At 39.1% G+C, this 13324-nt stretch overlaps 1 protein-coding gene across 2 annotated transcripts in view; it reads left to right on the top strand.

The window, feature by feature from the left end:
- LOC124613035 (GON-4-like protein) overlaps nt 1–13324 on the top strand; it is a 187593-nt gene that overhangs the window by 151888 nt on the left and 22381 nt on the right. For both annotated transcript variants that reach the window (XM_047141604.1, XM_047141605.1), the window contains exon 11: nt 9277–9303. In XM_047141604.1, the coding sequence (XP_046997560.1) occupies nt 9277–9303 (27 nt within the window). The remainder of the gene's footprint in view (nt 1–9276; nt 9304–13324) is intronic.

Here is a 13324-nt window from a genome sequence, read left to right as displayed (position 1 = left end):
TGCTGTTGCCAGTGTGCATTTTATATTTTCCTTACTTCTACCATCATTATTTATTTTGATGTCCAAATAGTAAAATTCGTATACTACTTTCAGTGTCTGATAGCATAAACTATTAATTAGACTGCACTTTATTTTCCTTTTCTAATTTTAATGATGCATGGAATGGATGTGCAAGATGGAGGAGGTATTAGGTGGGGAGAGTGGGATCAGATTGAAAAAAGATTTTATTGGTGTAGCATATGTGGGATGCACTCAGGGGGAGGGGGCAAGTGCCTATGCTGTGAGGTAGTGATGAGTTGGGAACCACTAGGAGACATATTGAAGGAGAAAAGTAAGGGAAGCTGGAAAGCCAGAGTAGGTGAAAGATATTGGAAAAGACTACAGCAGATGCGGATGGATGGATTACAAAAATAAAAAAAGAGAGTGTGGAGTTGGTTTAGGTGTGTAAGTAAGTAGATGCTATTGGAAAGCAGATTTGTTTTAATGTTATCCATTTTACCAGACTTGTGGTACAGTTGTTGAGAATTTACACATAATTATAGCATTCAGTAACATAAATTGTGCTACACTTCTAACATCAACATCATTGAGAGTGAAAGCTTTAATCCTCAGATTGTTTCCAAGAAACTATACCATTAAAGACCTGGTTTTATCATCACATCATAAAATCTAGAACAATGCCAACTAATTGCTTTTGTTGTACTCTGAAAATACCAAATCTTTGTTTAGTATCCTTTCTTCTGATCACTGCCTGTCGAGACTATGGTTGCTTGATATTGGACCCCAGAGGCCTTTTATTCACGAGTATATGCTAATTTCAACTTCACATTAAACTGCCTTTGTAGTGTCGATCTCTCGGTTCAAAGATATGTCACCTCCAATCAAAGAACACCATACCAACACCAAATTGTCCAGTAATTCGTCACTTGTTCATTTAGAATGACATAAAACGTTTTGGTATGAATCATGTTCTCTAATTCCTCTAATAAATCCAATTTCATTCTTGTATCTTCCATGTTTAAAAGTCTTCTCTGATTTCTTTGAAAGCTTGTGTTGTTTTAAGCATGGGCTTAGCCACTCCTGACTTGTCATAATTACGTAGCTCAAACGTATCTTCTTGCTCGTCATTTATATGTAAAAAGCTTCTCTCAGTATGCGCAATATACTTGCCATTGCATGCCAAACATTGTGTTGTGTTGGCAGAAGAGCCAACACCGTGTTACTAGAGGAGGCCGAAATGCGCGCGTTTTAGCTCACGCAGGCTGGGGTGAGGAGGGAAGAACTATACTGACGTGAGGTCTGGAACATGACAAAGAATTAGAATTCAGAAAGCGGACGTAATTAGTATGATACTTAACTTTAATCCATTAATGATGAACGTCGCTCTTGACGGTACGTGATTCACAATATTATCTGTTCAGAATACAATCGTAGTAACTGAATATGGCGCCTTGCTAGGTCGTAGCAAATGACGTAGCTGAAGGCTATGCTAAACTGTCGTCTCTGCAATTGAGAGCGTCTGTAGACAGTGAACCATCGCTAGCAAAGTCGGCTGTACAACTGGGGTGAGTGCTAGGGAGTCTCTCTAGACTTGCTGTGTGGCAGCGTTCGGTCTGCAATCACTGATAGTGGCGACACGCGGGTCCGACGTATACTAACGGACCACGGCCGATTTAAAGGCTACCGCCTAGCAAGTGTGGTGTCTGGTGGTGACACCACACATTGTACCTTTTATATGCTGCATTTATTAAATTTATTCTTTCTGATTCCCATTTTCTACAACAGCTGCATGTAGTAAAGTTATTGATTCAGAAGATCCAATTAACTTTTGTTCATCATTATTTACTGAAAATTACGCCTTATCACTACAACTATTCACTTCTTGTGTCTGTACCTCTCTTCATTTCTTTGTATTTTCGATATGCCATGCTCAACAACAGTTCTTCCGTGGTATTCTTTCTTGTTTTTCTTCCTTGCTTACCAAGAATCTTGCACTCGGAAATGTTTTTAAGAAAGCTAGTATGCCTTACAATGTACATGAAGAAATATGAGTTTCTTCTTCCAATTATTTTGATGTCTTTCAGTGCACTTTTTCTTTTTAATACTGCTTAATTTGTACATCATTCTTTAATAGAGTCCAGCTTTCACAACCATGTAGTAACATAGTCCAGAGTATGTTTTGTGAGAATACTTCATTTTCTTATTGCTTAAAACTTCGTTAAAAACTGTTTCTTGTCTACAAATGCCCTTGTAACCAAAGCAATTCTTCTGACCCCATGGAGCACGTTATCATTAATGAGTGAATGTAGGTAATAAAATTTTGTTGACTTGCTTGATTTTTTTCATTCCAATTTTAATATTTGCTTCTACTTTTTGTTTTTATTTTGTAACTGTGACGATGTTACCCTTGTTAACATTAACCCATAACTGGTACTCTTTCTAAATATTTGACCACTTATTTGCCATATTCTCCATGTTACTTTTGGTGTAAGGAAATGTTCTTGTGTGATGCACAAATCTGACCAGTGTATGTTCCCATTTATGTTTATTTCTGGTGCTTTCTGTATAAAAGTTTTTATTGCATTTTCCGTAAAGTGGTTGAATAAGTATGATGACACCCCAACCTGATTTTGGTTTGCTTATGTTTCTGTCAGTTTCTGTTTGGTTTGTGTTATGCCTTAACAGTGCTCTAGTGTTCTTCCAGTTTAAACATATGTCCTTCATGATTTTGAACAGTCTCTTGGTTTAGAAGTTTTTGCAATTTTCTGCAATATTTTTTCCATAGTACGGCATTGTGTCTGTCTCCTCCTTATCACTATCTTCACATTCTTTTATTCTTATTATGCTAAAGACTTTGCTGTTGTGCACGCACATTAACATATCATCATCATCATCTTCTTCTTTACACATAAACTAGCCCATACTTCTTTCACTGTGGCCATTTGCTATCACTTCCTTCGTGATTATATTCATTTCTGTCTGTATGTCCTCTTCATTCATGGATATACTGCCAAGACTAACCAGTAGGCACCATAAAATGGCTCCCTTATGAACTCTCAGATGGTAGGAATCCTTATGTGTCACTAAATTCAAAAATGCTGAGTACAGTGTTCATTAAAACCACTGTCACCATGTTGCCTTCTTGATATTTGGATTAAGAAGCCAGATACCAGTATTAATTTGATTCTCAGTTGTACTCCTGAATTCTGTTTGTAGTGTAATGACTTACATTTCTTACTATATTTTCAATGATGTTCTGAACATTTTATCAGTCTCATCCGTTAATGAAAACATGTTGCCCGTATACAGTTTATTACAAACTTTTATATTAATCACAGTTGCATTAGAAGTTAAAACTTATTCCTCAGCGAAGAAAGTCTGCTCCTGCACCTACTTTTGCATCTACTTCTACTCCAGAGCCATATTCAGCAAATCTCTGTGAAGTGCATGGAAGAGGATACTTCCCATTGTACCAGGTACTAGGGCCTCCTTCCATTCCATTTAACTTTTCTACATGTCTCTTGCTTAGGTGATATTTGAGGTAGTGGTGTATTCCTAGATTCTTCACTGAATACTGCTTCTTGTAACTTCGTAAGCAGGCTTTTCATAGGCTAGTTGGGGTCTATCTTCAGCTGCCCGTCGGTGAGTGTTTTGTAAGCAGCCTCCTTTTCTGTACTGACTGCACTGTACTAGCAACCTACTGACACACCAAGGTATGCTAACTGCTTTACCTACGATTAACTTGTGTGATCATTCTGTGCCGTACACTTACAATTTCTTATATTCAATTATTTATATGAGCTGGCTGATTCCTGTTGTGACTCACTGCTATTGTCCTCACATGATACTACCCTTCTGTGTTTTGTGAAGTGCACTGCTTTACGTTTCTGAACAGTTAAAGAAAGTTGGAAATGTATGAAGCCCTGAAATTGTTGTGCAGCTTTTTTCAGGTAGTACCTCATTGCAGATAATTGCATTATCCGTGAAAAGTCTGAGGTCACTATTTAATGTAGTCTGCAAGGTCTTTAATAGACATCATTCTTTTATTTTTATTTATTTATTCTGCACAGACTAATACAAGGATTTGTTTTGGAGTGTGGATATGTTTCGCACTTCCTCTCATAACTTTACACAAACAGTTACAAACAATAAAGGTAAACAATTATACAGTTTGATTACTTGTGTAAATAAAGGTATTCTCCTCCTCTGAATTCCGTAATTCAATTACAGAAAAAAAAAGAACTACATATTAAAAATCTTCAAGACACTTTGGCTTTTTAAATTTTGTGGAAGTTTTTATAAAATTTGATTCCCATGTAATAGAGTCTGTTGTCTGCACTTTTTGTGTTATGTCTGTCCAGATGATAATAATAGTCTCTTCTAGTATCGTAAATGTGAAGATCTCTATTTAGACCATGAACAGCAAGGGTCCCATTTCATTTCCCTGAGGTATGCCTGCAGTTGTTTTTACAGCAGTAAATATCACTCCAGTGTAACAAATCCGCATCCCCCTCTACCAATAAATCCATGATCAGGTCACGAATGTCATTTAATACTCTACGTGATTGTAGTGTTTGTGGTGTGTGTGTGTGTGTGTGTGTGTGTGTGTGTGTATGTGTATGTGTGTGTGGTACTCAGTGAGAATGACTGACACATTTCATTTGTCACAAGCACTCCCATAGCTTGATCCTGTGCTCCCTTACCGATTACACAGCTGGCACTTAAATCATAATCATATATTTGTACATAAAATTACATCATGAGCAGTTTTCAGATTACTCCTCTTCTCACAGCTTTTCTTTTTGTCCTTACACATACCATGCAAGCATGGGACGTGACACAGTGGTTAGCACACAGGACTTGCATTTGGGAGAATGGTCATCCAAGTCCTCATCCAGCCATCCAGATTTAGGTTTTCCTCGATTTGCTTAAATCACTCCAGGCAAATGCTGGGATGGTTCCTTTGGAAAGAGCACAGCCAATTTCCTGCCCCATCCTCCCATAGTCCAAGCTTTATCTCATTCTCTAATAATCACACTGTTAACAGGATGTTAAACTGTAATCTTCCTTCCATCCCACACTACAATGGTTCCAATGCCCATCTTCGGTTTTTCCAGTGTCACATTAGCTGTAGTCAAGGGACTTTTTTGACTGCAGTAAATTAATGGTGCCATGGCCTATAACACCATGTTATGCCAGTTTGGTATCTTGGATGTGTCCAGCTCCTTAGTGCACTGCTTTGAGCCAACTGTCATGTGATGTGAAGTCAAAAATTATATGTAAAGATAATGGTGTAACTGTGCAGCACCTGCCATAAATGCTAGCATGCTGATGATGTTAATTCTTATTTCTAATTCTGATAGAGGAATAAAATTATCATTACTGAGCCTTTTACATTTAATTTTAATTTTCCCTTATACTTTTCCATACCTAACAGAAGAAAAGAATTGTAGATTGAAGTAAAAGGAATGTAGTTCAGAAAGTAAAGGAAAGAAAAGCTACACAGACAACTTGGGCACTCTGAACATTAACCAATGTAGACCCCTTTAGGTTTTGTCAACTTGGAACTAATATATTTTCTGGTGCAACTTCAACGTCCATTGGGCAAATTCAACTTAATATTACCCAACAAGACAATTCCACTGTTGACAAGTGTATCTTTTCACAGAAGCCAAGGCTTCTCACAGTTTAGTCAAGCAATCTCTCTACATGTGTGGCACAATGCACCTGCATTAACAGTGTCATAGGACTCTGTACAAGGAGCTGCATGGCCTGGTAGATTTCACTGACTACATATTACATGTTTCATGGCCTCATGCCTTGACCTCTTTCCCCAGAATAAAGTCACATCTATTTTCAGCATGTAGGCTTGTGGCAAACTACCATAAGGAAGGGAAAGAAGAAAGACACAAGACACAAACAAAAGAAATATGTTCAGGCTGACACTGGTAACAATGTGCTGCATTCTGCAGCTCCATTGCTTCCCAAGGAACTGCTGTCATTGATCTGGGTTGTTGCTGATGTCAGGCAATGAGAAACCTCAAATGACCATTGGTGCCATTATTCCTGAATTCTTCTGTAATATGACCCTTCTGCCACCAAATGTAGCTCAGCAGTTCATCAGAAGCAGTTGTGACACCAAATGTAGTGGGTCTCAGAAGGATACAAGAGCTGCCTCCATTCGTGCCATCCCACTTCTGCCAACAAATGAAGTGGCCTGGATGTCAATGAAGATGACATGGCCTGGGCAGTTTGTGTTCAAATGGAACTCGTGGAGGTCGAGGTCAAGACATGGGAAGGGAGGCAGCAGCAACTAGGCAGGAATATCAACAGTTGTATCAAACTCACTATTCGTAATGAGTCATGAAATCCACACCGCAGTTGGGATGAATAAGCATCCATGTCCTGCAGGCACAGTCTGGTAGGACTCAGAGTTGGCTTGGTGATGATGGTCTTGTCAGAAGCAGTATTGGCTAGGCTGGCAGCATCTTGTGCAGAATTATATCAGGAGCTAGTCCAGTGGTAACTGAGATGCTACTCTACTAGCTGGTAGGGTCCTCCAGGTATTTAAAATGTGAAAGTACAGTGACATAACTAAAATGATAAAACCATTGAAAACATTAGCCAGAGATAAAGGATACAATGCAAGTGTTAGCTCAGCAAGTGCTTTTTTACCAGTGACATTGCCATGGTAACCTTTAAATCCTGCTTCAAAATCAGGTGCCAGGTAGAATCACTGAAATAACAACTCTCGTGAATCCTCTAAGTTGGTAACACACAGTTGTGGTTTTGCATTCAGTAGACAGAACAAGGGTGGGAGTGAAAAATCAATAGTATAAAATCAATTTGGAGAAGTGTGAGTGGATTTTCTGTGGAAGAAGAAAAGCCGCTGAGAAGGCCATTGTGGCTGCTAATTTTTATGGGGGGAGAGGGGGGGGGGGGGGCAGGGCAGGGAAATTACCTGTCTGTTCTTGCCGGAAGTAGAAATGTACTAATTCTCTAATTCCAAAGGAAACATAAACATATACTAAGCCAATGGATTATAGAATTTTGCTGTGGAGTACTCTGAAGGAAATGTGTTGTTACTTTGAAGGGCTGTAGTAAGAACTATCGCGTAAAGGAGGGAACTGCATCACTGCAAATGCATGTTTACCAAAATATGAGAATCATGAATTTTCAGCCGGTAGATCTTACAAAGCACCATTCATTAAAGGCTCTATCAGTAATACAGGAAATCCACAAATACAAGACTAGTAGCAAGTGTACATAACAAGCCAGATCAGCTATTAACCGCACTGTACAACACCTTTCCAGTGGCAGTACTAGCAATGTTTAATGCACTGCATAATATACAGTTCTGCTTAATGGCATTGTGTATTACAGGAATGCAGGATATTCAGGTTAAACATATGATAATATAAAGTATAGCAACTTGAGAGGTAATTGAGATATTCATTATCAATTTGCTTCTACAAGCATGGTAACTTGAAATGATCTTGTGTTTGCTTGTGGTAGTTCATTCCATGTGCACATCCACATGACAGCTTTTTTAGCATAAATGCACATCACTAGCCATACAGGGTCCATAGCAGACTTTGTTTTCTTTGTGAGTATGGACTGCAAGTAACTGACAATGTTCACACTTACATGACAATCAAGAAATGGGACAAACAGCTTCAGTAAACTGGGATTTTGCTTTTGATGTCGGGCCAGCACACCAAGCATGTGGCTCCAGAGGCTGCTGTGAAAGTAATCTATACATTCTTTCTTATGACATGACCTTTCAACAAGATGGTGAACTTTGTGAAGGATTTCTTGTCTCTTGAGTTTCCAGATCACTGGATTGGGAGAAATAATCCATTGATTGCTTGGGTTCCTAGACGCTCTGTCATTATGTCACTTGATTTTTTTCTGTGGGGGTTTATCAAAAATCAAGTGTACCAGGCACCAGTTAATTATCTATTAGATCTGTGCCTTCACAATCATGCAGCTATCGCAAATGTTATGGCTGCAATTCTGCAAAAAGCTTGGGGAGAAGTGGAATACAGATTAGATGTCTATTATGCCACTAATGGTGCACATATCGAGGCTTATCAGATCTGTAAAAAGAAATTTTGAGTTATCATACTTGTAGAAACATACCATCAATAAAAATCGATTACTTCTCAAATTATTATATTTTATGTAATTAAATGTTTAACATTTGTGGAGTTCTTTTGTTGGTGGGAAAATACTACATCACTATCTTGAACTGCAATTGGTCAATAACCTGTGAAATCTACTGAATGTAAAGTGTTTACTGCAGTATTGCAGCTAATTTCTTAAAGTTATAAACTTGACACGTCTCATCCCTAGGTAAAAATGGGAGACTCAAAATGCAATTATGTATTCAATCCATCATCATTGTTTTTGTAGTGCCACACACATATCTGTAACAAACTGATGTGGGCAGAATCACACACAAGTGAACATCCAACATAGAACTGGCCGGCAATGTCCTAGTTTCAGATGGATACTGCCAGGACATAACATCAGTATTATTTAGTGGTGTTTTATATGATGGCTGTATCATTCTGTCTTGATTGACTTATGTTTTATCAGTGTGCCTTTAGGGCCTAGAAGGATCTCCTCATCCACCAGATTATTGTATTCCACTATGTGAGTGTTAAGCATTGGACACCAAACAACTTCATTCACAGTAGAGCACTATGATATTTGTTCTAAAGATGTTAATACACAACATGTGCACATCATAGCGACATTTATAAACTTCCATGATAAACTGTTGCCTCTCCTTATAATTGAGTTGGTGACTCTGTCACAAGTTGGTGAAAGTTTGGAAATAAGATTCCAAGCAGTATAGTGTTTAAACCAACCTTTGAATACACAGCCACTTTACCTCCTTTCATTTCATGTCTATACCTTCATGTTAGTTGACATCAACATCAAATATTCCTTCAACCACATGAGAACTGGGGCATAATGAATTACTACTATGTATAAAAATAACTTTTTTTCCAAATTGTAGTTGTAAGTTTAGTCGTAGAATAATAACAGAATATTTCCATGGTATTCTGAACTTCTTGAAATATGCGCTCAAGATATTTCGATATCACCTCTTTAATCCTATGTTTTCATACTTGTAACACATTACTCACATACTGTGAAGTATTATGTAGGTGGTAAGTATTACTTTCAATGTGATATGTGTGTTGTTTGTGTGTTATACTATCTTTGTGTGTGTCTGGTTCTGACAATTATTGTTCTAATTTGCAGGTTCATTCAGACACAGATAAACAAAAGGTAAGAAGGTGTTTTGGAAGTATATTCAACCAAACTCACAGAAGACAGAACTGTACATTGTATCTGACATAGGGATAATTTTGTGGGCCCAACGCTTGGGCACCTATTGTGTTGGGATGCTCCTTGCTGGGCTCATGTTGAGTGTGGTGACGCTTTGTCCTATCAACTATTTTTGATGATTGATGAGTGCTGTACTGCTTAAGGTAAAATAATAATGATACTTATGTTTTCTTTCGAAAAGCGAAATTAAACACTTGCTCAGTACATCTCAGAGTGCTTGGCTTGCGTGGAAAATCAGTTGCATGCTAATTATTCCATGTTTACCTATGGTTGCAGTTGCCTGTGATGACGTATTCATTGAAAAGGTGTCTCAAGATTTGATGTGTGAATCTCATTTGAAAAAGTGAGAGTTCAATCCTCCAGATTTGGAGATTTGGCAGGTTACCCTTATTGTTAACTGTCTCATTGGGTAGGCATAATCTCTCGCTCTCTTTGTGCGTGTGTGTGTGTGTGTGTGTGTGTGTGTGTGTGTGTGTGTGTGTGTGTGTGTGTTTCTCTCTTCCAGACCTCAGATTTCTCCTCCTGCAGGAAACACAGGCTGCATTCAGTAGGCACGTCCTGGTACCTGCTTACACTAAAAGCAGTTATAAGGGGACGAGGAATATAGCAGATTTTTGTGACTGTCAATAGCACAGAAAGTAGTTGTGATGGGAAGGCACTGAGGAAGGAATGCCAGCAGACTATGATTTTATGACTGCCTTCTCAAAGGATTTGTGGGGAAAGATTTATGGTTTCCATGCTAAAAGCAGGCCTTACACTACAAGACAAGCATGACAAAAACATATTTCTTTCACATAATTGTTACCTACTCATAAAATTTTGTACATTCACAAGAAAGGAAAGTTACTATTTTGTATGTATTACAATGATGTATTTCAGTTTTGCAGACCCACACAGTTTTGTGTTTTTTCAGAAGTTTAATGTGATTATCAGAAGCTAACAACTTGATAGTGTTTTAATTCCTCATTCTAGTTTATAAGTAAAGATGGAATGGGAAGTCCAAAATGGAATAGACTTAATGGAAGGAGTAAAGGTCACAAGGATGAAAGTACAGTGTTTTAGATCTGCAACAGGTGAGGTGAGCACTCTTGACATATGCGAGGGGGTGTGTGTAGGATACACAGTTAAGTAGAGGAGTGGATTGTGAGGGGGAGATAGAACAGACGAAGAAGGAGGCTGCAGAAGAGAGGAAGGTGTGATTGTAAAATAAGTATAGTGAGGGGGGGGAGTGACAGGCATGGGAACAGGTTTGGAGATGGGCATGGAACAGAGACTGTTGAAGATAGAGGTCAGTGAAAGAATGTGTTGTAAGAACAATGTATAAGGTCGGGATCCAGATGGTACCAATAATAGAATAGTCATAGAAGTTGAGCATGTTGTCATCACCAGTTATTCCCCCACTGGATAGTAGACAATATTCTTGGCCACATTTTGGCAGTGGCCACGCATTTGGGTGGATAGTTAGTGTACATGTCCACATAAAAGGCTGTGCAAAAATTGTAGCAGAGTTGGTATATGTTATGATTGCTTTCACAGGTGAGCCTACATATGATAGGGTAGGATACACTTGTGACGAGATTAGAATAAGACGTGGTGGTTGTGTGGTCCATGTTTTGCTACGTGAGTGTGTTGGAAGTATGTGTAGATCAGTTGGGCAGAGAGTGGTTAGAATTATGAGTGGGATGTTCCTCATTTCTGGACGTGATGACAGGTGCTCAAAATGTCAGCAGAATTGTTACAGCGTAGGGTGGTGTTGGGTACTGAGGGAGTTTACTCCTTCACAGCTGCTTCATGGATGATGTGAATATGGTACGAGAGGTCAGTCTGTGGACTAGGTTTGGAGGGTAACATCTTTCTGTGAAGACCTTACTAAGACCTTCAGCATACAGCACAAGAGATTGCTCATCACTGTAGATGAACTATGTATGTGTGGTCAGTCAATGGGGGCAAACTTATTAACATGGAAGGGATGGTAGTGTTAAAATTGAGCTGTTTGTTAGAGGCTTTGATATGGACACATGTTTCTGTGGCACTGTCTGAGAGGAGGGTGTTGAGGCTGTGGAGGAATTAAGATAGTGTTTTTGCCCTGTTTTCAGATCATGAAGATATCAGTGTACAAGAACCAGACAAGGAGTTTAGGATTTTGGATGGCTAGGAACATTTCCTGTAGGTGGCCCATAAACAGGTTGGCAAAGGAGGGTACCATGTGGAGGCCCTTGGTTGTGCTGTGGATTTATGTATATATAGTTCCTTCAAAGGAGTAGTAGTTGCATGCAAGGATGTAGTTTGTCTAGTGTACATTAGAATGAATTTGTGGACTTGGAGTCAATAGGACAGTTACGAGGCCTTAGGTGAGGCAGGTATTGCTGTGCAGGGAAGTTGCATCGCAGGGAAGAGTTGGGATCCAGGTGGTAATGAGGTAGTGACAACTGAAAGGCAATTGGGAATCTGGATTGTGTCTCTTAAATGGGAATCTGGATTGCAGGTAATGGCCTGGAGGTGTTCATCAACAAGAGTCAAGATTCTGAGGGAACATGGTGCGGTGGCCCGATGTAATGTTAAGCTCTCTCTATACAGCTTAAGCGATTTCGTGGACTTACTTGTTGAAGAATGCTGGTTCTGCTTTCTTGCAGCGCCGATGTCTTCTGCTAGCACCGGACGCCTCTCCGAAGATTTCACTACTAGGAAGGGGAAATTTTCACTCTCTTGCTCTCTCTCTTCTTATTTAAAAAAAACGCTACTCTTGGAATATCATTCAATGCACCAGAACATATTTATTTCCACTTTGTACAAAAAAAACAACTAAACTTTATGACGTAAGCCCACACATTACCGGGCACCCAGAATCAGTTAATTACACATTTTTGAACACAATTAATACATAAGCTTTTATCGTGGCTGACTATCCACGTCCAGTCCACGTACTCTCAACAGCAATTCAACGTCTAATAAACAGTCACTATTTCGAGTCTCTCCATTTGTTTTTAACAATACAATGCTACATTACTCTTTGCAGCCATCTCCCTTCCAGTTTCACCTGCACAAACAATAAATGGGTGCAGTATCCCATGCTCATCCTTACGCCTTGCTTTAAAATAACGCGTGTTCGAAATGGCTGGAACACAAGTGTCTCCAGACTTTTGTAAAATTCGGGGGGCACTACAATAGTAACTAGTTACAGTGGGGCATCCAGGAGGGTTAGGTTTCTGGATTTTGGGGAGCATATAGGAGATGGAAGTATGTTATGTAGGGTAGTTAGATTGAAGAGGAGATGGATTTGGGGGAGTGGTTCTGGGATGGGCTTAAGGATTTGTTTAAGAACTGGAGCTAATGCAGCAGGGGTTGTAAGTCGAAGACAGTTACCTTCTGTCAGGTAATCACTTTGGTTCATTACAACTGTTGCAGAGTCTTTATTTGCTGAGAATATGATTACTGTGTTGTGGATTACTTGCCAAAAGGTTTTTGTTTTTTTGGAAGGTACCTAGAAAAGGATGGTAAGTCTAGGTTGGAAGTTCAAAAACTCTGGATGGTACCAGAGCGTTATTGGGTAGGAGTTGGAGCAGATCATAATTCAATGAAGGTTCAGTGTTCAGTGGTTGTTTCAGGTTGGTTTTGGTCAGAGGAAAAAATATGTCTCCATTTTAGGATTTATGAGAAGAAGAATAGGCCTTTGACCAGTCTAGCATGTGTGAATTTGAGTGTGGGTGAAGGGTATACGTTTGGATAGGGCTGAATATTCTGTGGAATTGGAAATTTGTTGTAGATAGGTTGCAACAGTAATTTGGGTTTGTTTGAATTCTTTATTTTGTGGAGTGTTGAGAGGGATTTTTTGGGAATGTGGCAGATGGAAGAGGTCAACAAGGCAGTGTCTGGTTGTTGTGAGGGGTTAACAGGGTTGACAGGATGTATGATTAATATTATTGGGCAGTGGTATTTTGAGCTGGGAGTAGGACATTAGAAA

This window comes from Schistocerca americana, chromosome 4, assembly GCF_021461395.2.
Source record: "Schistocerca americana isolate TAMUIC-IGC-003095 chromosome 4, iqSchAmer2.1, whole genome shotgun sequence".
NCBI classification, from domain to species: Eukaryota; Metazoa; Arthropoda; class Insecta; order Orthoptera; family Acrididae; genus Schistocerca; species Schistocerca americana.
Note: the sequence above shows the minus strand (reverse complement) of the source record. Positions and strands in the feature narration are given on the sequence as shown.